Genomic DNA, 25,699 nt, shown 5'->3' with positions numbered 1-25,699 from the left:
CTTCCGCTCTACTACGTATTGAAGAGAATATTTTTTGAAATCATACCAGCTCAGAGAAGTTAAAACTGGCTTGCCACAAACAACCACATCCGACTAAATTAAACCAGGCTTGATCTTGATCTGCTTTTGCCCTGGATGAGCAATGGCTCCTTTACAATACCGTGCACCATGGGCATGTTTATTCACTCTCTGAGCCTCAGTTTCCTCATCTGTAAAATGGAAATATGCATCCCCACACAGAGCTGGGTGATTTATTGTGGGTCCTGCAGTGAGCAGGAGAGGCACTAACCCAGCCCACAGGAGCTTCAGCTGTGACTCCATCATTATCCCACATAACACACACAACAGTAAGTCTGGAGACAGAGAAGCTTGTGGCTGGGCTGGCAGCTCCACAGTATCATCAGGACCCAGGCACATCCAACTTCCTGCTCTTTTCTCTTTAGCGGGTCAGTGCTGTCTCCATTCAGGTACAGCATGCCTGTAGATGCATCTGGCGACACATCCTCACACACCATGGTCCAGAGCAGTGAGGGAGAGGCCCTGTCTATGACCCTTTTGAGGGATGAGCACCACTTTCCCGGTAGCTGCCACCACCGATTTCCTCTCACATCTCAGGGCCAAGTGACAGCATGTGGCCACACTGACACCATGGAATTGCACAGATTGTCTTGAGCCTATCAACATTTCCTCCACAGGGCAGGAAAGGAATCTCATCTCACCTGAGAAACACCAGGCAGAGCAGGGCTCTGTGAGCAAGGATGGGAGGGAAAGTCTATTGGGTGGGCAAACCACAGAGTCTGCCCATAAATGTGGACCATGTGCCTCATTAGCTCATCCCCTGTACCCCTCCCCCACCCCTCCCACCCAGTTTCTCGACTAACACCCCCTGCACCCTCCCAGTCTTGCAAAGAGCCACTACCAGCTTAGATCCAATTCAGAGGATGAATGAGGCCGGTCCGCCTTGATACTAAATGTGTCAGGCTCTCAGGTGTTACAGCCACTATGTTCAGTTTTATGCCTTGTAAGCAAGAATCTTCTAATTTTCCTCCACTTTGAGGCAACCCAGTTTTAATATCTCCCAGCCTGGATGTTTATAAAAAGGCTTTGTAAAAGTCAGTTGAGACGGGTTGCTATTTCACAGCCTAGAAAAAAAGAAGTTACCAAGTGATGGCATGTTATTTCTGATTATGTCTCCAACAGGCCATTCAGTAGCACATCAATTAAAGCCTTTAATTGCATTTCTCATTTAGCTTTAATAAGATGACTTCCAAGGGGTGAGAATATACCAATTTGTTAGCATAAATATTAGCGTCTTCATATAATAGATGCTTGTCTATTTAATTTTGTTGTGTTAATTTTAATACATGTTTTCATTTAGAATTAAGGGTACAGTTATTTTATATTAATAAAACCACTTATTAAAATGAAATTACTGAATCTTAACCAAAAAGCTCTGTAGAGAAGATAGGTATTCAGTTTAAACAAAGTACTGATAAGGTTTATTATATTAAACTTTGTTAATATGGTAATCTATTCAGAAATAATTCTCTGGCTCTGAACTAAAACATACTTTTGAGGGTTTTAATTTCTAGCGTTACTTGCAGTCCTTGTCCTTCATATTTCATTACTTATTACTGAAAGCAGTCAAATTTTTTATCAAAACTAATTTTTTTTCTTATTTCCCTTTCTTATTTTATTTTTTTATTGCAGTAACATTGGATTATAACATTATAGCTTTCAGATGTACATCGTAATATATTTCGAATTCTGTGTAGATTACATCATGTTCACCACCCAAAAACTAATTATAGTCCATCCCCTCACATGTGAGCCTAATCACCCCTTTTGCCCTCCACCCTCCCCCCTTCCCCCATGGTAACCACCAATCCAATCTCCGTTGCTATGTGTTTGTTTGTCATTGTTTTTATCTTCTACTTATGAGTGAGATCATACGGTATTTGACTCTCCCTCTGACTTATTTCACTCAGCATAATACCCTCAAGGTCCATCCGTGTTGTCACACATGGCCAGATTTCATCATTTCTTATGGCTGAGTAGTATTCCATTGTGTATAAATACCACATCTTCTTTATCCATTCGTCCCTTGATGGGCGCCTAGTTTGCTTCCAAATCTTGGCTATTGTGAATAATGCTGCAGTGAACATGGGGGTGCATATATCTTTATGCATTTGTGTTTTCAAGTTCTTTGTATAAATACCCAGCAGTGGCATAGCTGGATCATATGGTAGATCTATTCTTAATAATGACAGATGGCTTGTTGAAACATAAATAATATGATGTCCCTCCAACTGTTCTAGTCCTGTTAGTATTATTCTCTTTCTTAAAAAAAAAAAAAAAATTGCAGCCAGCCTGGTGGAACAGCAGTTAAGTTCACATGTTCTGTTTCGGCGGCCCAGGGTTTGCCGGTTCGGATCCCGGGTGCAGACCTATGCACCGCTTGTCAAGCCATGCTGTGGCAGGCATCCCACATATAAAGGAGAGGAAGATGGGCACAGATGTTAGCTCAGGGCCAGTCTTCCTCAGCAAAAAGGAGGAGGATTGGTGCTGGATGTTAGCTCAGGGCTAATTTTCCTCAAAAAAAAAAATCAATTAAATGTTGTCACAACTTCTTGGAAATATCTATTATAAACATTCTCACTTGATTGGAACCCCACAAAGAGTTGAAGACCCCAAGAGATGACTGTTATAATTCAGCCCCCAAATAAAAAAGTATATGTCACTAGTAGTTTCACATAACATTAGAAACACAAGATGAAACCATTCATAGGCTTGAAGCCATTTTTTGAACAATTTTAATATAATCTAAGACATGTAAGATGATGTTTGTGTCACACAATTTGTAAGATAACATCTTCAGATGAGCCAAGCTGTAAAGCCTTTTCATATATACTTTCTCGTGAAAAGTAGTTCTGAGCTCAAACACACCCCCAACACTGCCAGGGAGAATGGAGTCTTCTGTCTCCACCATCATGGAGATGCTCCTGCGTTCTTCACCCAATTTCCCTCCTGTTCCCTATCTTCCCCTGCTTTTGGTTTTTGCCTCATTTTGGTGTACGGTGCCCCTTGGTATCCAAGGGGGATTGGTTCTAGGAACCCCCAAAGATACCAAAATCCGTGGATTCTCAAGCCTCTTATATGATAGGACGTAGTACAATGAACACAGTGGGGCCTTCCATATCTGTGGGTTTCACATCCATGGATTCAGCCAACTGCAGATCAAATCAGTGGATGCAAAACCCATGGATATGGGGGGCTGACTAGTACATCCTCCAGAAATTCTCCCTGAGAAGGAGTGAATGAGGACGTCGTGACCCACGTTCACTAGAAAACAGAGCCTGAAGCAACTGTTAAGTGCTGATTCTTTATTTCGGAGATGCAATCCTAGATTTGTTAGCAACTAGTTTTGTTGAGAAATAAGTCTCATAGGAACATTCTTGTACAAGTCTTATGTTTTCATTTCTCTTTGGTAAATACCCAACCATAGAATTGCTGAATCATATGGTAAGTGTATGTTTAACTGTATTAGAAATCGCCAAAAGATTTCCAAAATCATCATGCCATTTTACATTCCCAGCAGCAAAGTAGGAAAGTTCCAGTTGCTCCATATCCCCAACATTTGGTGTTTTCAGTCTTTTTAATATTACCGCTCTAGCAGGTATGAGGAGATGAAGTATTGTGGTTTTAATTTGCATTTCGTTGATGACTGATAATATTGAGCATCTTTTATGTCCTTTTTGACCATTTGTATATCCTTCACAGTGAAATATCTTAAGTCTTTGGTCCATTTTTATCAGGTTGGTTGGTTCTTATTGATTTGTAGGAGTTCCTCATATATGCAATCACAAGTCCTTTTCAGATACATGTTTTGTGAATATTTTATCCCCGTCTGAGGTTTGCCTTTTTGTTTTATAACGATGTCTTTTAATAGGCATAAATTTTTTATTTTGATGAAGTCACACGTATCAGTTCTTTTCTTTGCCAATCCCAATAATATTCTGTTCTTTTTATGGGACATTTTATAGTTTAACTTTTATTTTTAGGCCTATGAATCTTTGTAAGTTTAGTTTTTACATTTATGTCTATGATCCACCTCAAATCAATTTGTGTTTATGATGTGATGTAGTTACCAGATGCCTGTGGATGGTAGGGAACGTGGAAAGCCCTTTGAATATCTAACTATCAGCTCATTGTTGAGTGGCTTTTTCATAAAATATATACCATTGTCAGACTGAAGATGGTCTGGAAAGCCAAAAACATAGCACAATTAGTTTCAAGGGTCACAATTATGTAGCCTGAGTTAACTCTGTTGTAAGTGTCAATAGCAGTGAGGCAGAACAAATAACCCCAAAAGTACGTCTGCCGGGAGCAGGCAGGAGCAATGCCTCCTCTTCTACTGCGAGGCCAATGGGTCAATTCCTGACATGCAGCAGCAGCCTCTGCATCAGAACTTGGAGTCCTTTACTAGGTGCCCCTCTGTGGTGGTGGGAGTATTGCCATGTGCAGCACAGTAAGAGGTCCAGGCAGCAATGGCGGTGGTCTGGGAGGTGCAGCCTCTATAAGCAGCTTGATTCCAGTTGGTCTCATCAAAGGATAGGCCCTCACTTGCACATAGACATGAGCATCCCAGACAGGTGATCAGCACCTGTGATTTGTTATCACATTTTTTGGCTCCATCAAGAAAGGTCTTTAATCTACCGGTCTGTAGTTTTTCAAGTGACAGATCAAACTGCTAGACCAACCAGTCCAAGGATCAGTAAAATAGAGCAAGCTTCATCAAGACAGTGCTGGCCAGAACTATGAGAACAGCCTTGAGTCCAGCCCACTGAACAGAGTGACCAGGTCCACTTCCAGTTCTGCAGAGCTGGCACTGGGGCCAAACAGCCACCCCAGCCCAGTGTTTCCCTCCAAGTTTCAGCTTAGCCAAAGTGTCAGGGAACCAGCCTGGACATTTAGGGGACTCTGCATCAAGGGCCCTGTTGAGCCAGAGGCTTTGGTTCAGGCATCAGAGAGGGCAATAGTTTCTTCTAGAGGGGCAGCTGCCACTTTTTCATGTAAAGCCAAGATGCTGCTGCGACCAGGCCAGCTGTGTGCTTGAATATACCATTTGCATCTGACAAGTGATCCCTGTTGGGCCTTTCTCACTTTATTACTCACTCAAGCTGAGTTGACCCACCCCAAAATGGAAATATCAGACCAGAGTCACTGGGCCCCCATGGGTGATATGTTCAGTTTTGACAAGAGCTCAGCAGCAGGTCAGTTGCTACTTTCCCAAAGGGATGAATGTAGCAGCCATGTCAGGGAGATGACAAGTCTGAAACCCCAAGGGACACCTCCAGGTGGAGGCCACTTCCCCCTGCCAGAGGTTCTAGTCAGCAAAAGTATCAGTCACAGACACTTGTAGCCTGAAGGGCCATTGTGGTTATACCCAAAGGTAGAGAAGGTGCCAGAGCTTGCTGGATCACTTCCAACGTGGCCACATGGGCTGGCTCTACTCAAAGGAAGCTGATTTGCAGGATGAACGTCGTAAAGGACCAAATAGAGTGCCCCAGTGAGGCACATTCCATGTCCAACTCAGAGCCAAAGGAAGTGTCTCCTTTTGATAGTTGGGGGCAAGGGGGGTGGGGTTGAAGAAACAGCACTTTTTCCTTGACTGCCAGAGGGCTTAAGTATTGTGAACTCAGGCTAGCATCCCAAGAAACTTGACTTGGTGAGCAAGGCTGTGAATTTTGTTGAGACTTATCAGCCCCCCAGCTGGCTGAGATATATCACACAATCTGGGCCCCTGAAGCTGAGCATCTGACTTGCCAGCCAACAGACGTCATGTACAGAGTGAAAGCTTGGACACGGTGGGGAGAGGCCCTCATGCTGAATCCTGACCCATCTGCTGGTGGTTAATGGCAGGGGAGCTTTCCCCATTAGTGTATCTCCTCCTGTGGTTCTTCTAATTGGGAGAATCACCTCTGGCACTTATCGGATGGGACATTCATTCATATAACCTCTCAATTCTTATGGTACATTCAGGTATAGAAGCAGCAACAAGACTACATTGGATTGGCCCAAAGGGCATCACACACAAGGTCACATGAGCTTCCATTTCCCACTGTTAACCTACCCAAGCCCCCATCAGTTGAATTCAGATGCCCCTTCCTCCATAACTGGGTAGGATGGTGACTTTGGCACCTGTAACCAGCAGAGTCATAGACGTTTGAGTTCCTCTCCTCCATGAATTCCCCCAGCACACTTGGACAGGTACACGTGAACTTTAGTCCCCCTTTGGTGCAGGGATACCTAGGCCCCGTCCCTAATGATCTTTTGTGAAAGTAGCTGATATCGAGTAGAGAAGAAGGGAGGGGACCAGGAGGTGCAGGGAGCCAGCAGCTCTCAGCCAGTCAGCCAGGCACTGTTACTTTCACTGCTAAGTACATTGCCCAGCTCAACAAAATGAACTTCCGGTGTTTTGATCCACCCAAAGTCCTATATCAGCTTTGAGAGACTCCTTGGGCCTCCTCCTCACATGAGAGGAGGGTGAACAGTAGCCACCATTCATTCCTACCTCTCACTGCTCAGCCTTTTAACATCTATTAACAGATGGGACAGTGGGACCTTACTCATTGCCCCCTTGCCCACAGCTTGAGGAAAAGCATTCCCTGCAGAATCCTGGAGAATTTTCTCCTATTCCCTAACCTGGCCCATGAAGCCCCATGTCTTGTCTCTTTCAAAAAGCCCTGTCTCTGTCAGCATCCCGTCTTTATGTATAAAGAACTGTGAGGGTTTGAGATCTTACTCTGCTTGCAAGCCAGCTAGTCAGCCTGCTACAGGTTCATGGAGGCTGGCGGAAGACGTAAGACTCCTGGGTCAGGGACAAAGGACTTACTCACAGCACAGCAAGTAGCATGAGTTTCTTGTTTGTGTCAGTTCCTTTTGCTCCCCAAACCTCATGGGGTGATGCAGAAGCAGGCACATGTGGATCCTGTGCATGTAGTGGGTTTGCATCACCGCTGAGGAGCCCCAAGCTTGGGAAACTCCAATCTTTTATAATGGACTGCACGCAAACCTGCCCAATCTTTGTCCTGGAGGGAGAAGTTATCTCTACTTTAGTGGATAGCGAACAGATCTATCCTCTGCCCCAGAGAGACACACTGTCTCTGTCTTTCGGGGCTGTTTGCTGTACAGCCATCCTTGAAAAGATTTTTCATCCTGTCAGAGTCGTCAGTGCCTCTGTAAGATGCACAGAAATGTGAGGCCCATGGAAAATTGCCTCCTAACGCTTCGCTTTTGGAGAGACTTTACACTAAAGGTTTTAGCCTCCTGCCTCTCTCAGTCCCAGTGTTAGCAAATGTCCCGATGGGGCCAACCAATGTGTTGAGACCCCAAGTCACCACCACCAGCTCTTCTGGTGTTTGTATCTCCATCACTGACCCTCCACCGGCGTTGCCTGCACCCTTAACTTTCCAAAGTCTTCAGGCAAGAGCTTGTTGTACTCTGTGGACCCTCCCTATGGTGATTCCAGACTGGCTGCTTTTCAAAGCTTTCTGCTCAGGTTTTCAGCCTCTCACTCTGTATGCAGCAAAGGACCTCAGGAAAAAGCTACTTATGTGCTTAAGGCCTCCAAAGTCTTACCCAAAGCTGCGCTGTTTTCTCTCTGCTTGGAGTGGCCCTCCACCAAGCTTTGCACCAACATTAGTGTGTGTTCTCAGCCATCTACCCCTACCCAGATTTGGCCAATGCCTCCAGGTCAAAGCTTCAGGGCTGGCTTTCCTCCCTGAGCTTCTCCTCTCGCTAGTTTCTCAGCCTATTTAATTTTGCATGCCTCCACAGCTTCCAGCTGCCCTTCTCAAGGTGATTTCTGTATTTGATCTCACTTTTCTCACTAGGGTAACCAGACAGGCAGGTTTGCCATCAGCTGCTGCATCACTCTTGGAAGCAGGAGACCACAAGTTGATTATTTTTTAATATTAATCCAATTTGTATTCCTGGAATAAATCCAACTTTGTTATAATGTAGTGATCTTCTGGGTACTACTGGATTAAGTTTGCTAAATATTTTGTTTAGAATCATTGCCCTGTTTGTTCCTGAGAGAGATACATCCATGGTCTTCTTTTCCTGGAATGTCCCTGTCAGGTTTTGGTATCAAAGTTGTATGGGCCTCACAAAACAAATGGGGAAAGTTCTCGGGTTTTCTGCTCTCTGTTCTCTCCTTAAATGTGTGGAAGAATTCACTGGTAAAGCCATTTGGGTCTAGAGTTTTCTGTGAGGGAGAAGTTTCTAATAATGAATTCAGTTTCCTTAAAGGATAGAGAGCTGTATATGTTTTCTGGTTCTCCTTCAGTCTGTTTTGGTAAATTGTGTTTTTCAAGGAATTTGTCCACTTTATTTACCATTTTCAAATGTATTGACATAAAATTATTTACAATATGCATATTATGTTTAAATATATGCTATATTTAATGTCTGTAGGTAAAGTAATGATGTTTCATTTTTCATAAATGATAGTGGAAATTTATACTTTCTCTTTCTTGACAATTCTTTTTAAGAGTTTGACAATTATATAACTCTTTTCATAGAACTGACTCTCAGCTCTGTTTGATTTTCACTATTGTATTTTTTTTCTATATTGCTGATTCTTTCCTTTACTATTTCAACCTACACTGTCGAGGTTTGATTTGCTGTTGCTAGCCTTGTGGGCACTTACAACATTTATTTTCAGCCTTTTTTGGTTTTTCTTGTGTGTATTTCAGACTATAATCTTCCCTCCCAGCACTGCTGGAGTTAGAGCCCACAGATTTTTATTAGCATTCATTTCAAAATACATTCTAATTGCCTGTGATTTCTTCTTTGACCCATAAGTTATTTGAAGGGTGCTGTATAATTCCTAACATTTGAGGATTTTCAACTTTTCTTGGTTATCTCTATTCATTTCTAGCTTATATTTAGTGTGGTCAGAGCACATACTCTGGATGATTTCAAATCCTTTGAAATTTGTTGACATTTTCTTTATGGACCATCATGTGGTCAATTTTGGAAGTTTTCCATGTGACCTGAAAAGAATATATATTCATTCTGTGGTCAGTGGATTCACTGTTGTTTATATGTCTGTTAGGTCAAGTTCTTGAATTATGTTTATCTAATTTCTACTGAATTTTTTGCTTGTTGATTCTCTCATTTATCAAGAGAAGTCTGTTAAAAATCTCCAATTTTGATTTTGGATTTATTTATTTCTCTTTTGAATCTTGTCAGTTTTTGCTTTATATATTTTTAGGCTAAATTTTACGTATGTACATATTTGGTATTGTTATACTTTCCAATTGACTTGACTGTGTTATCATTATGACATATGCCTCTTTATCCTGTGCCTCAGTAAGGTCTACTTCATCTGATATCAATAAGAGCTTCACCAGCTTTACTTTTGCTTAGTTTTTGAATGGTATATCTTTCTGTACCTATTACTGTCAAGTTTCTGTGTCATTATATTTACGGTGTCTTTTGTCAACAGCATATGCTTGTTTTTTAAAGCAAGGCTGACAATCTCTGTCCTTTAATTGGAATATTTAGTTCATTCACATTTAATATAAATACTTATATATTTTGGTTTAAATCTATTATCTTGCTGTTTGGGTTTTTGTTGTTGTATTTCTTTTTTCCTCGCTCATATTCTTTTGAATTACTTAAGAATGTTTATCATTCTGTTTTCCCCTGTACTAGCTTGTCAATTATACATTCTCTTATTGTTCTTTTAGTGGTGACCCTACAGTTTGCAAAATGTGTCTGAGTTATTTGATCTTGAATTGCACTTTTACCACTTCCTGCTCAATGTAATGACCTTAGAATTTGTGTCATTTATGATGCACTCCCATATTTTGTGCTATTGCTGTCATGTGTTTAAATTCTACATATAATTTAATCCCTGGAAATGCATTTCTAGTATTGCTTTAAACAGTCAATATTCATTTACATTTCCCAACATATTTGCCCTTTCAAATCTCTTCATTCCTTCTATATACTCTGCTTCCATCCAGGATCATTTTCCTTCTGCCTGGAAATCTCCTGTTAGTATTCTTTACTGCAGATCTGATGGTGATGAATTCTGTGTTTCTCTTTGTCTGAGGTGTATAATTCTAGATTGGTAATAATATCCTTTTTACAAGAAAACCTTGCTGAGGTTTTGATAGGAATTGCTTTTAACCTATGGATCAGTTGGGGAGAATTCACATCTTTACTATGTTGAAAGGCTTCCAACTCGTAAACATGGTATGTCTCTCTATTTGTTTAGATCTTCTTTGATTTCTTTCATCAGCATTTTATAGTTTTCAGAATACAAATACTGAACATATTATGTTGTATCTATACTAAAGTATTTCATTTTTGAGTGATTATAAATGGTATGATATTTTTAAATTTGGGACTCATGTATTCATAGTATGTAGAAATAGCATTGATTTGTATATGTTGATCTTATATCCTGTGACCTTGACAAAACCTCTTACTTATAGCATTTTTTGTAGCTTCCTTCTGATTTTCTATATAAACCATCGTGTCATGATAGTTTTTCTCTTTTATCATTTTCTTTCTGTCTAGAGAGCTTCCTTTAACCATTCTTTTAAGGTTAAGTCTGTTAGAAACAAATTCTCTTGGTTTTCCTCCATCTGAGAAGGTGTTGATTTCCCTTTTATTTCTGAAGTATATTTTTGTTGGACATAGAATTCTAGATTGACAGTTCTTTCCTTTTAGCCCTTGAAAAATATTGTGCCACTTTCTTCTGACCTTTATGGTTTCTGATGAGAAATCCACTGTCATTAGAAGTGTTTTTCCCATACAGGTGTGGGGTTGTTTTTCTTTGGAAGCTTTTGAGATTCTTTTCTTTCTTTTTAGTTTCTGAAAGTTTGAGTATTATGTGTTTTTCATTAATTTCCATGTTTTTTTTTCTGTTTAGGGTTTGCTCAGCTTCTTGAATCCATATGTTTATGGGGTGTTTATTTGTTTTCCAAAATTTAGGAAATTTTCAGTGATTATTTCTTTGAATACTTATCTCATCTCTACCTTATTTCTTCTCTCCTATGGGACTCTGGTGACATGAATGTTAGATCTTTTGTTATAGTCCCACATATCCCTGAGATTTTGATCATTTTAAATGTATTTTCTCTCTGTTATTCAGATTGGGTAATTTCTATGTTCTACCTTTACATTCACTGATTTTTTCCTTCTATTCTCTCCATTCTGCTGTTGAGGACACTTGAGTTTTTAAAATCAGTTATTGCATTTTTTAGTTCCAAATTTCTCTTTTGGTTTTTCTTATCTTATATTTTTTGGGCGAGACTTTCTATATCTTTGCTGACATTTTCTATTTTTTCATTTATTTCAAATATGTTTGTAATTGCTTGTTGAAACATTTTTATGACACCTGCTTTAAAAATCCCTCTCAGATCATTCTAACATCTGTGTCATCTCGGTGTTGGTGTTGGTTGATTATTTTTTCTCATTCAATTTGAGATCTCGCTGGTTCTTAGTATAAGTGATTTCTGATTAAAAATTATACATATTGAGTATTGTTATAGGATTCTGGATCTTATTTAAACCTTGTGTTTTAGCAGACATTCTCTGGTAGGTACGGGGGCCATTGACTTGTAACTTCCAGGTGGGAATGGAAGTACAGTTTCTCCCCTCTGCCTCTGTTGAAGGATGGGTTTCTTGGTTCTACTAGGCAGGAGTCATTACCACCACATGGTAATGGAAATCCAGGCTGTCCATTGTTCCTAATTATCAGGGGTAGATTACACAGTACGTCCAGCAGGGTTGAAAAGCTGGCTCTGCACTCAGCCTTCTCTAAAACCATCTGGCAGTGGGGGAGCAGGTGTGAGTGACTCATTCCAGCCTGGCAAAGATGGAAGTCTCAGCTCCCCACTCAGCCTTTGCTGGCAGGGTAATGGTAGGATACAGTTTTTTCTGTGGTATTTGACTAGAATAGAGAAGTTATTGTCTAAGGGGTCACTGTCTTCCTAAGCTGGCCCTTTCCTGGTATCTTGTCTAAAGAAAGCATGATATTTCTTTCATCTGCTCCCATTGGTATTTCCAGGTTGCCAGCTTCTCCAGAATCTAGTCTGGGATTTGTGACGAAAAAGAAACTCCAGGGAGCCTACCACCACATTGTTCCTCAGATCCAAATGTCCCTAGCCAGCCAACTTTCTTCTCTCCACTTTTCAGTCTTCCCATGTTGTTTTACACATAATGGCTAGGATTTTTAGTTGTACAACTAGCTACAACTAATAGGGGAAAGTATGTCTACTCTATCTTTCTGGAAGCAGAAGTCTTGAGATGTGTCAATGAAATTTAACATAACTAAGTAGCTATAATGGTTTTGATGTATTAAATTAAATGTAAACCATACTTTCAGAGGTATGTATGCATCAAAAAAGAAGGATAATTTGAGGAAAAAAATAACTTTCAGGAGAGGAAACTGTATTCAAGGAAATTAAACAAAGAAAAAACTTATCTTTTGTGTAAAATATGTTCTCAAATTCAAGGAGAGAAGACTTTGGCCTTGAGTTTCTCAATCCTCTTGCTACTTGAAGGGAAGATTTGACTATTTCTTATCTTAAAGGAGAAAAGATCTATATTTTATTTGGTAAAAAATAGTCATAACACTTTGCCTTCCCACTGAATTTCTCTAGAAATCCTCTAGAAAATCATCCACTGGTGTTTCTGCTTACCTAGCAAACACACAGTGGTCCCTGCCTGTTCTGGGATTCTGTTCTAAAGTGAGAACACTTCTGTTCCAGGTCGCCTGAACTGGTGGTCCACTGTGTGCACAAGCTGCAAACGGCTTCTTCCTTTGGCCACAACAGGTGACGGGAACTGCCTTTTACACGCCGCCTCACTGGGTAAGCTCCGAAGCATAGGCAGAGGGTGACACTGCCCCAGACCTGCTCTGCACGTTGGTGAAGGACAGGCATATACTAAGTAGAGCCACACTCATCACTGTCATCTGGAAGAGTCCCCAAAGGATGGAGCCAACAATCCAGCGCACTTTTTGTCAAGTCCCTGGCAGGCTAGGGATACAGAGCACACATGAGAAAAGACCTGATATGATAGAACGGGGCAGAGCATGAACTGCAGGGATGGGGTTTAGAGATGGTGGCCTAGAGCAATCAAAGAGGACTTCCTGGAGGAGGTGGGATTTTACTGAGGCTTGAAGAACTTGAAAGAGCATAAAAGAGGACATTCCAGGCAGGGAAACTGCACGGATAAAGCATAAAGGCAGAAATTAACAGGGCGTTTGGAGGTGGGGCTCAACTGGGCTTGAGCAGGAAGTTTGGGGAACAGTGCATGAGGTTGGGTAGGTACAGAGCCACCGTCCTGACTGCAGTCAATGCACTTGGACTGACAAAAAGGCAGACATAGTTACCAGTTGGCTAAATCACAAGGGAATCAGCACAGTCAGAATATCCAACAGAGAGGGCAGCAACCTCCTCCAGTGGAAATGTGAGCTTCCTGGTCTCAAAAAGGCACACCAGCAGGTGCACCGGTGGTGGTGGCAATATTTGGGTAACTGAGGGTCACGGTAGACTTCCTAGAAGCGCAGTTGTCCCTTCTGGACCCAGCCTCACATCCATGGGACAGAACCAGTTTTGACAGGCAGGACTGGATTTGTGCCAGAGACCCTGGCGTTAGGGCCAGTTGTGCCTCATCAGTCCTCTCCAGAGACAGGACCCTCAGCTAAGAATATGATCCTTGTTGGTCAAACTTGTCCCCCAGGTAAATACAACCTTAACTCAATGCTGGGACTCAGAGTAAGGGCCAGGCCCAGACCTCTCTTCAGACCTGTAGGGAGGCCCGTTCAGGAAGAGGTGGCTAAGGAGACTGAAAGGCTTGGAGGGAAATGCACAGGGTCTGGGAAGGGCCCGGGAGGCCCAGAGGAGAGTGGAGCCCAAGGGCAAGGGGAACAGTCCACATTCCTGGGGCTTGACGAGGGGTGATGGGGAAGACAGAGCCACCACCTACCTACTCCCTTTCTGGTTGAAAATTCATACACTTCTCTTTGTTGGCATTATGAAAGTATCCGACGTTCACCATCGTGAGAAAATAAAACTCAACAATCCCACCGCCCAGCAAGGGCCACTTTCACATTTTGGTATACGACCTTGCATTCTTTTGTCTGTACTTCCAGTGAAGTTATGATCTCACTGTGCTCTCTGTTTGGAATCCAACATTTTTCCCTTAAAATTATATTGTGAATTTTCCACACTATTATTCTTCAAAACTATGTTTTTACTAGTTGTGTCATATTTCATCATCATGTATTAGCTATTCCCCAATTATGGATCATATTTCACCTTGTTTTGTATAAAACCTGGAGAAAGAACATAAAAGAAGAAATCTCTCGTCTGTGTCAAACAGCAGCCTCATTGCAAAGTCTCAGGTGTGGAAATGCCTTTGTCCTTCAGAAACTGCAGCACGCAGAGTCACCGTCCCGTCAGCACCACGGGTGGGCAAGGCCACAAATCAGAAAGCCACACACCCCTGCAGTCTTGTCTGATGGCAGGTGTTTTCCCTGTGGGCACGGTGGACCTCCTGGGTCTGCCTGGGAAGAGAAAGCCTCCCACTGGCGGCCCCGCCACCACTACGAGAAAGGCTGGGCCGTGACTGAGCCAGGGCTCAGAGCCACTTGGTTCTTTTCTCCCAGTACTTATTTCCCTTTTCTACTCAAAATGCTAAACCCCGGAGAAACAAGACTGCCCGAGCAGCAGTGCAACCCTTGCCAGAGTGCTACTGAACCTACTGAGCTGGCCTGACGTTGGCCTAGGGTCATAGGGCTCACATAGAAATGACAGGCATCCTGGAGTCAGGTTTGTGGGCAAACTTGTGTGGGACAAGGAGACCCTCTTTGCAAGAGAGACCCAAACAAGGAGCCATGGGAGCTTACACAGGAAACAGGACTTGCCCTGCCTGCAGGCACGTCTGAGGGGTGAGGAAGATGGGCTGGGCCTGTTTACAAGGAGCACTGATGGCCACTTCCCTCCCACTGCATTGTAGTAAAAGACAAAAGCCTGGCTTGATGGAAAACCCACAGCAGCCCCTGGTTTTTGCATATTTTTGCACTAATGGATGCATAGCCAGATTAAGCCTTTAAAAATGTCAGTCAGTGCAGGCACTCCTCTTTGGAAAGTTCTCCAGAGGCTCCCAGCTCACTTCAAAGCCACCTTTTTACTCCCCACCTTGTCCCCTGGATCCCAGCACCAGCTACCTCTCCCTCTTGCTGTTTCTCAAGTATGCCATGTGGGCCCCCTTGGGGTCTGTCCTGGCCTTTCTCTCTGCCTGGGATGGTGACTCAGCTCCCTCCTTCACCTACTCAGGTCTTTGCTCTGCTGTCTCCGTTCACCCCATGACCAATACCACCACTCTGTTCATCACTCCTTGTGGTACATGCTCATTCAGTGGCTGCCTCACCTCCCCACAATGTGTTCTGTGAGATTTTAGGAACTTAGTCTGTCCTGGTGGCTGCTGTCTGTATTCCCAGCACCTAGGATAGTGCCTTACCCCTATTATGAAATAAATATGGAATTAATTAAGTGGAATTAATGGGATTCAAGGAAATTAATGAATGAATAAATGAATGAATGGATTCCCCCACTCTTTCCCCATAGCCAGGGCTGTACCTCTCATTGGTGATTCTTCCGTTGGTTGGGTTTCTTGACCATGTCTGAGGTGTCTGAGCACATGCTCAGAGATGCCTAGCTTGTCTTTGTGACCCCTCCACACTCAGCACAGGCTGGGGAGGGGGTGGAGGGATAATGCAGGCACTCTCTCCTGAGTCCAAATGTGTGCAGTGGTGTCCACTGACTCTGCTTCTCAGGAGGTCAAGATGCCTTAGGGCTGCAGACATCGGATGTGGCAGATCCTAGAGGAGGCCAAGGTCTAATTGCCATCCTGGCTTGGGGCCTTTGTGAGGACGCACAACCAGCTTTTCCCCACATCCTATCTCTCACTCAAACACAAGACCTGGACAGCGGACATTGGGTCCCTCAAAGCAAACCTGAGAGATTGCGAGTGGCTTGCCAAGGGTCCCAGAGAGAGGCAGCACTTGGTTTCACCTACTATTGTTTCGCTAAGAAGGGGATATGCTCCTTCATTCATTCGCCTACTTACATCAACGGGAAACTGGGAAAAGGAACAGAGGGGAATTGCTAGCTAATCGTGAGAACTGAACAGCCGACTAAAGAGTTATCATTGTGCATGCAGATGCGGGAGGCCAGGTCTGGTAGTTGTAGTGGTTTGAGTTACATCCTGGTTTGTCCCCCTTCTCACATCCGGTCTCTCTCCTCTGCTCCTCATGGACCTCCCGGCTGCAGGAATGTGGGGGTTCCACGACCGGGACCTGGTTTTGCGGAAAGCTCTCTACACCATGATGAGGACAGGGGCTGAGAGGGAAGCCCTGAAGCGGAGGTGGAGGTGGCAGCAGACGCAGCAGAACAAGGAGGTTGGTACCTATGGTGTGTCCAGAGCCTAGAACCCACACCAGGCACAGCCACGGGCCATGGTGGAGTCCAGAACTGGGCCCCAAGGCCAAGTCCGTCTTGTGAGGCTAAGCAGAAATGGCTTCTGGGACTAGTAAGGCCTCCCTAATTTAAATCCACTGAAGAGGAGCCCACTGCAATAGCTCAGCCCTGTCACCCAGTGACCACACGTCCACTCACACCAACCATCCTGGCGTAATTATGAAACCAACCACCTTCACTCTCAGAGCTGCCCCGGCTTGGATGATGAATTGTATGGTCACCTATGTCAGGTCACTGCTGGTGGCAGTGTGAAGGCTGGGTGCAGCCGCAGGGTGACCCTGGCACTGCCCACGGCCCCAGCCCTTGTGCATATGCTCAATCCAAAGAGAATCCCAGTCACCCTGACCACGGTGAACATTAGTACTTTGCTGTCCTAGAAGAATCTGCCTGCTTTGATTGGAGTTGGCCCATTACCTGTTTCAACTTTTTAATCGTCTGCCCCCAGCCTGATGTGTGCATGGGTTAATGTCTGGTTGTTCCCACACCCTGGGAATGACCATCGCTGCTGGGGGCACTCCCAACAGCGTTGAAATTAGAGATTGGGGGTGCTGAAAGAATATTGTTGTTAGCAAGTGGGGACAGCTGGTAGCCACTAACAGGTGTGCCCCGCTGGGTCCTGGTCAGGCTTGGACGAGCCAGGAGGTCCTGCTCAGCTGCCCAGGCTCACCTGGGTGGGGAGGGTGAGGAGGCCAGCCCGCCACCTCCTGAACTGGCTTCCCTTCATGCCAGTCAGGGCTGGTGTACACCGAGGAGGAGTGGGAGCGAGAGTGGACGGAGCTGCTGAAGTTGGCCTCCAGCGAGCCGCGTACGCACTTCAGCAAGAACGGCGGCACGGGCGGGGGGTAAGTGCTGCCCCCCAGCCCCCCTCCCTGCTCTCCCCAAAAGTCACCTTGAGCTCCAGGTGGCTAGGAACAGTGTGGGAACTGTTGCAAGGGAGCGTGTAATACCCCTGAGCCGAGGGAGACACGAACACTCCTGCCTTCAGACTTTAGATTCAAGGACGAACGGCGGGGCTGTGGGGAATGGCTGGACCCCTGTCAGATGTTCGGGGAAAGCGTACACAGCCCCCACATGCATTTTGGGGCACAGCAGCGGCACAGCACTCACACAGACTGTGCCCTACTGCAGGCGGCAGCGGGGCAGGGGCTCACTGACAGCCAGCCTTTGGAGGTGGCACAGGACAGTGGTAGTTCTCGCACTCTGCCATTGCGCTCGCTAGGCTCTGAAGCCTCAGGCTGCTGGGGTTGGGTTTTTTCAACTAAATATCTATTTAATTACTGGCTTCAAGAAGTCTCAATGAAGGGGCCAGCCCGGTGGTGCAGCGGTTAAGTGTGCACGTTTCGCTTCTGCAGCCCAGGGTTTGCCAGTTCAGATCCCGGGTGCACACATGGCACCACTTGTCAAGCCATGCTGTGGCAGGCGTCCCGCATATAAAGTGGAGGAAGATGGATACGGATGTTAGCTCAGGGCCAGTCTTCCTCAGCAAAAAGAGGATTGGTGGCAGATGTTAGCTCAGGGCTAATCTTCCTCAAAACAAATAAATAAATAAAATAAAAAATAATAAATTAAAAACAGAAAAAAAGAAGTTGCAATAAAAGGAAAGGATCATTAAGTGAGCCCAGCATCTCCCAAATGTGCTCCGTGGATGCCATGTGTGTTCCTGCAAAAAGGCCTTGCTGTTATGCACGTGTAGAGAGGAGCTTGTTCCTGCAGACCCAGCCCAAGTGTCCCAGTGTGGGAATGGAGAGTGCAGCCCAGCATTTCAAAAAGCAGGCATATGCCCTGGTTCCTACTTTTTGAAGCCAAGGGCCAAGTTGTCACCCTTAGAAAAAAGTTCCAGCCAAAAACAAGAGAGCTTGACTGTTGACAACGAGGAGACCCAAGAAAGGATGCGACACCAGTAGACAGTCCCTATGGGCAGTGTGTCCTGGCCGGCCGGTAGGTTCCTAGGCCCTGCCTCTCAGCGTCTGGGTCCTCAGCCACTGGCAGCTGGCCCCGTGCTTCCCAGGCCCAGCAGTCGATCAAGGCCTTTCAAAGACGAGAATCAGATATGGAAAACCAACCAACACAATTCCTACAGAGTTGTTTTGTCATTTTGCTTTAATAATGTGGCATCTCAGCACCAAAAGTCTGTTTTGTTTAAGGACATTTTGGAGCAAATATTCTAAAGACTCAATCCATTCATGAGAACTCCGCTCTCTACATTTCCATGCCCCCTGAGTGGCGCCTGCCATGGGTCTAAAACATTGCTTAGCATCCTTTTCGTCTTTGCCCCTCTGGCACCTGCCTCAGGCAGACGCTGCATAGATGCAGATGGATTAGATCAAGCCCAGTGTCTCTTCTGGGTGGGGGAGGGTGGGGAAAGGCAACAGCAATCATAAGAATGTTAACAAGTGACCACTATCACATACTGTGTCCCCTGAGTCCCCCCATCCAGAGGCACTTGGCCCACGGTCACATGGCTCATCAGGCCTGTCTGACTCCTAAAGCCCCAGCCTCAGCCCCTGCTCCCTGGGACCCTAGAGAGCTCACAACTGAGTGGGAGTGAATAGGGTCACAGGAAAGGCACTCTGGTGTGGCTGAGACCTGCCAACCCAGCAATAGCTGTCATGTGCCTCCAAATGCCCCCTCCTCTCAGGACCCCTTCACCATCAATTTGGTCTCAGTTGTAAAGATGAAAATGTTTCTAGTCAGGAGCAATGAATGATAGATGAAAGATGTTATTTTTCCCCCCAAGACATTCCCTGCTCTTTTTGAGTCTGCTCCACTGCAACATGGACCAGCAGGTTTGGGGAGCAGGTAAGTATCCTGCTGTCCGCTGGTCTCCTCTTCTATCAGGCAGCATGGGGGTGTTGGGGAGGGGCCAACCAACACCCTGCAGGCCAGGAACTCTGACACCCGCCAGAGTCCCAGGAGCACCCCCCTTGCTGTTCATCTGCACAGAGCAGCACAAGGAAATGCTCTTCAGAATGGTGTCCAAGCCCTTGTAGCTGGTTTCTCCTGGATTTTAAATGGTTCCAGGGGCTCGAATCCTCCCTCTATGGCCCTCCTCTGCCAGGGTGCAGGGTTTTTTGGCCTGATGTCTGCAGCCCTAAGGGCTGTGTTTGGGCTCTAGATTGGTCACCTGGATCCCACAGCAGCAGGTAAATCCCAGAAGGAGGCGAGCAGCTGCAAGACCAAGGCTATTTTGATGCTGACGTGTTACTTTTGTAAACGTGGGTGTGCTCTGTGTGAGACACCAGCATTTAGTCACTCTCATCTGACCTTTCCACCTTCTCCTCCCTTCCAGATAGCTCTTGTGCAGTCAAGCTAACAGATAATAATAGTGGGTTCCTCCCTCCAGGAGCGTTTTCCCTGCTGTGGGGTCCCACCTTCCCTTGGGGTTCGGAAGCCCAAAAAGATACTTTTTTTCAGTGAGTTGTCGGCATCTCTGCATTTTGCCTCTGTCTTCCCTGGATGAGGTTGAACTGAGGGATGCAGAACATCCTTGGAGCTCGAGAGCCACAGAGACTGGTACCCAATGCCTGCCCAAGGCTCTGAAGACAGAGGCTGGCCAGCTCCCAGGTCCTCAGGGCTGTAGGGGGCCATCTGAGGCTGTGCATGCTTCCTGAGCACTAGACGTGAACCCTAGGAGGAGGCCTGAACTGGGATGTCTTTAGGAGGACTCTGCCTACGATGATGGTGACCCCAGAGGCCAGGCCTGAAGGGCTGTCACAAGCCATCAGCTCAGGGCACTGCCACCTCTGTCTTGGGAAATGAGGGCAGAGATCATCAGCTCGGGGGAGGGCTGAAGACCTGCAAAAGCACTTCCTTAGAAACGAGGTCAGTATTCAGACCTCCAATGAGCCCAGCGGGTACCCAAATGAAGAGTCAAGAAGGATTTTGCTGGCCTCTAGCGTCTCCTCTCTGGCCTGTGCTGACCCATCAGGGCTCATTCAGAAACCTCATTCCTGTGGATGAAGGACAAGGGCAGCAGCGCTGGCCCTTCCCTCTGTCCTGCTCCTTGCCCAGCTGCTGGCCCTCTGGTACTGGGACAGATGGAAACAGACCCTCTTCTGCTCCCTGGCATGGACACTGGCCTGGCATCATTTTTTATACTTGTTACTTTCACAGAAAACAACCAGGTTAAGTATCTAAAGAGGTTGGAAGGGACTGAAGGCCAGACTTGGATGTGAGCTTGGCCCTCGTCCTCTCTTCCTCCTGCACCACTCACAGTGACCATCCCCAGGCTCACTGGCACAGCCCAGGCAGGAGACCCTGGAGGCAGGGATGAATGTCTACTGCTCACCTGAGGGGAAGGGTGGAGACCAGGCTGGCATGTAGGCAGGGCAGCCACGAGCCAGACAGCTGCTGTGGACAGGCTGCTCAGGGCTGATGCCCCAAAGTATGTGATTGCGGAGCAGGGAGCCCTTGAAGACCCTGGGAGGCAAGGCCAGTGTGGGTTTCCTGTTGAGCTTCAGATGCCGAGAAAGACTGGCAGATGGCACCCATGGACACAGGCACAGCCCAGTGAAGAGTCAGGACCCAGGCAGGGCAGGGCACACTCAGAAGTGCAGGACGAACTCCCTCTGATGCTCCTACATGCAAATCAAGACGTCAGTTTCTCTGTGGCTAAAACAAGAGTAATCAGTTGTTCTGTGCTGTTGCTGCTCCAAAGACCCTCGGAGGCACCACATGTGAAATGCAACCCTCCAAAACGCTGCTGGGCTTTTCATGGCCCTCTCCAACCAAAAGAGAACTCAGCACACCATCACCATAGCTGCCATCCTGAGTGTTCAAGCCCTCGTAGGGGGCTGTGGGGAGAAGGATACTCCTCAGAAGGAAAACATGGAGGAAAGAAGGAACTAGCTCCACCCTAAGTCTTGCAGTTCTGCACAGAAACCAGTGCTGAAGTGAAGTTGCCTATCACCAGCTTGCACGTGCAGACCCCCCCCCCCCCCCAGCATGCCACACACACTCTGGGAAAAGAGCATGTGTGCAAGAGGAAGAACCTGGTTACTTGTTCTAAAACTGATAAAATCTCTGAAAAGAGTTAGCGAAGACCTCCGTGTGCTGTTCTGGTTTCAGGGCAACTGAGAAAGGAGGATAAGGAAGACAGTCCTGCCTGGTGGACCCCAACCAGAGAACCAGACTTAAATGACGTGGGTTATAGTCTTGGGCTGGGCATGTGGCCTTGGGCATGTCTCCCAAGCTCTGAGCCTCAGTTTTGTTCATCTGTTAAATGCACTTGGTAGTAACCTCCCTGCCAGGCTGTGTGAGTTTTCAGTGGTTGTATAGCAAACCACCCCAAAACCGAGGGTCCTAAAGCAACAGCCATTGAATTTGCTTATATTTTGGGGGTCAGCTGTCTGGTCTAGAATTGCCTGGAGCCACTCAGGGGCTGCAGTCATCTGGCAGTTGGTATGGATGGGGCTGAATGGTCCAAGAGCACCTCATTCACAGCTCTGGGCCTGGGAACTAGCTTTCTCTGAGCCTCTGTCCATCTGTGCTTTTATCCTTGAGGAGGCCAGGCTCCTGACAATACAGTCTCAGGGCAGGAAGAGAGAGCGGCCTCCAGTGTGCAGGTGCTTCTCAAGCCTCTGCTTGCATCACGTTTACTAATGTCCCATTGGCCCACACAAGTCACTTGGCTGAGCAGCCTCAGGGCAGAGAGATAGACTCCATCCTTGAGGAGAGGAGGGGCAAAATCACCTTGCAAAGGGACAAGTGCACAGGAGTAGGAGGGATCTGTCACCATTAAAGCAAGCTGTCCTGTGTTCTGATGCTGTTGGTGAGAGGTGGCAAAATCACAGATTTGAAAGTGTTTGGAAAGGGGTTTTTTTACAACTGTAAAAGTAATGTTTATTAAGACGTTGTCACACTCATTCTGTATTGGCATGCCTGCTGCCCATATGGTATGTTGTAAAGGCCCATCCCAATATCTGACGTGTGTTCCTCCTCCCTGACTTTCCAGTGGCTCCTCTAAGTGTCTGATATTCCCCCCTTAGAAATTCATTCCTTTGAGTCTTGAAGGCTTTGGGACTTGTAGGAGCTTTCAGGCGTCACTCTGATTGTGGAGCAAATCCCTCCAATCACCTTATGCATCTGGATTACTGCACTGTGTACCTTCTGGCCTGATTTCCAGAGACAGGTCTTATGGGAATGGAACACAAAAAAATGGCTTATTAGATTATGCTGGGCACAGCAGAGGAAGAGAGAGAGGAAGGAGTGTACCTCTGCTGAGCACCTACCTACCTGCCCTTTATCATTCCGGCATTATAAATTAGGCGTGATCTCGCTTTATAAACTAAGAAACTAATGCTCAGAGAGGTTAATTGACTTACCCCCATTTTGTGACTGGTGGGGCTAGAATGCAGACCCAGAGCTGTCTGAATCCAGAGCCCTGGGGTTTCCCAGAGCATACACTGGGACAAGCTTCAGTAGCTTCTTAAGAAAGTACACTGCAGATAGACTTTTTGACTCCTCGCATATCTGAATTCATCTTTATTCTCTGTCACCCTTGGTGGATAATTTGGCTAAGTATAAAATTCTCACTTTAAATTCATGAAATGAGCTATGTCGTCAAAGAAAAATCAGACAAAAAGATGTCAGCTTCCTGGCACTCAGTCCAGATTGGCTAATTTGAAATGAGAAACAATTATATGAAATCCAAAGACTAAATATATTCAACTTCTTGCTTCATGTTTACAAGCTCTGAATAAGATTTATTCATAAACTCAACATGTATTAATTGCCTGCCATGTGCTGTGCATTTTCATATCCAATGTCTCATTCTGTCATCACAGTAAGCCTGTGAGATAAAGATTATAATTCTCATTTAAGATCAACATCATGGCAGAGTGAGTTGTTCCCTTTGTCTCTCCCTTCTAAGTTACAACCGATAGGACATCCGTAGACCAACACAAGGACTCTGCACAGCGCACACTGGAATGCCTGAGAGATCTCTACATCTATACAGCTGAAGGTGGGTAGACTCGACCTCCTGGAGGCAGTGGAGCCAGGTGAGCAGTGGCAGCAGCTCCAAAGACTGGAGGCTCCAAGAGCTGTGACCACGCCTACAACCAGGAGACCCAGGAACTGCGGTAACACCTGTCAACAGAGGCCCCAGGAGCCCAGGCAGGCCACTCTCCCAGAGGTGTCACAAACTGCTGCAGGGCCCACAAATGGAGGCTCCAGGAACCGCAAGATACCTGTGATGAAGCCCCTTTCCCCTCCCTTGGCAGTGGTACCTCTGACATCAACTCTTCCAGAGATGGGGGCTACATTTAAGACACAGATACCCCCCAGTACTGGAGGCTGTGCCTCTTACCTGAAGTTCCAGGAATCACACTGGTGCCTGAGGCCAGAGGCTGCAGGGACCACAGTAGCACTCACGACTCAGCCCCTCCCCCTCCACCAGTAGTGATGGATGGCACCTGTGATCTGAGGCTTCAGGAAATGCAGCAGTACCCCTGACCTGTCCCTGCCCCAGTGGCAGCAGCTCTGATACTGGCCCTTCCAGCAGTGGGGGCAGCATACAAGACCCCAGGCTCCCAGCAGTGGTTGCAGTGCCTATGATACCTGAGGTTCCTGGAAACACGCCGGCGCCTGAGACCAGTGGCTGCAGGAACTCCAACAGTGCTCACAACCCAGGTACCCCTCCACCCATGGCTGTGTTCATGTCACCCATGATCCTGGCCCTCCTAGCAGTGGCAGTGACACCTGCAAACCCAGTGCCCTTGGCAACAGTAGTGCCAACACCTCCAGAAAACCTGGGAGCAACAGCATAGGTGGTGCACATTGCAGCAGTGCGTAAGCCCATGGAAAGCCCACACAGAGAGTCAGGTAACAGCAACAGTGGAACCCATGACTCTGGTGCCCCCCCAGCTGCAGCTGCAACTTCTGCCCTCACCTGTAGCAGTGGCATCTGCAGACCTAACAAACCCAGACATGGCAGAGGTACCTGTGACCCCAGCTCCCACCCCACTCTCCCCCTCCTCCACTGCAGTGGGGGACCCCATAACCCAGGAAACCCCAGAAGCAGCAGAGGTGCTAGTCAGCCCAGTGAACCTGGTGGCAACACCAGCAACTGCAGGAACACCATAAGCAGGAAAACTCCAGCAACCTGATAGGCACAAGCAGCACAATGAGGACACTCACAATGCCTCTGGCAGAGGCAGTGGAGGGTAGAAAGTGCAGGTTCTCAGATACAACCAGAAGCAGTTCAGAATAAAAGTAAACAAAGTCTTACCCAAATAAGTACAGTGTTTGCTACCACAAATGCACTAACAGAGGAACGGTTCATCAAACACCGTGAAAAACTACAGTAACACAGTATCACAAAAAGAAAATGACAGTTCTCCAGAAACCAAACTTGACGTTGTGGAAGATAAATAAAATCAGAAATGAAAGAGAAGAAATTGCAACAGATAACACAGGAATACAAAGGATTATAAGAGAATACTATGAAAAGTTATTTGCCAATAAATTGGATAACCTAGAAGAAAGAAATGGATAAATTCTTAGAATCATACAACCTCCCAAAACTGAATCAAGAAGAGATAGAGAGTATGAATAGACCGATGACAAGTAAAGAGATTGAAACAGTAATCAAAACCTCCCAAAAAACACAAGGACCACAAATGGAGGCTCCAGGAACCGCAAGATACCTGTGATGAAGCCCCTTTCCCCTCCCTTGGCAGTGGTACCTCTGACATCAACTCTTCCAGAGATGGGGGCTTCTCTGGTGAATTCTACCAAACATTCAAAGAAGATTTAATACTTATCCTTCTCAAACTCTTCCAAAGCATTGAAGGGGATGGCATGCTTCCTAAATCATTTTAGAAAACCAACATTACCCTGATACCAAAACCAGACAAGGACAGCACAAAAAAGGAAAGTTACAGGCCCATATCCCTGATGAACATAGATGCAAAAATCCTCAACAAAATATTATAAAATCAAATACAACAATACATTAAAAGGATCATACACCACAGTCAACTTGGATTTATTCCAGAGATTCAGGGATGGTTCAGCATCTGTAAATCAATTACTGTGATACACCACGTTAACACGAGGAAGAATAAGAATGACACGATCATCTCAATAGATGCAGAGAAAGCATTCGACAAGATTCAGCATCCATT

General features: G+C 45.8%; 1 protein-coding gene across 5 annotated transcripts in view; it reads left to right on the top strand.

Moving 5' to 3' along the window:
• Positions 1–25,699, top strand: part of OTUD7A (OTU deubiquitinase 7A) — a 379,573-nt gene that overhangs the window by 305,024 nt on the left and 48,850 nt on the right. For all 5 annotated transcript variants that reach the window (XM_070620657.1, XM_070620650.1, XM_070620659.1 and 2 more), the window contains exons 7-9: positions 12,795–12,896; positions 16,365–16,492; positions 17,301–17,413. In XM_070620657.1, coding sequence (XP_070476758.1) covers positions 12,795–12,896; positions 16,365–16,492; positions 17,301–17,413 — 343 coding nt within the window. The remainder of the gene's footprint in view (positions 1–12,794; positions 12,897–16,364; positions 16,493–17,300; positions 17,414–25,699) is intronic.

Source organism: Equus przewalskii, chromosome 1 (assembly GCF_037783145.1).
Source record: "Equus przewalskii isolate Varuska chromosome 1, EquPr2, whole genome shotgun sequence".
NCBI classification, from domain to species: Eukaryota; Metazoa; Chordata; class Mammalia; order Perissodactyla; family Equidae; genus Equus; species Equus przewalskii.
This window is presented reverse-complemented; position numbering and strand designations above follow the sequence as displayed.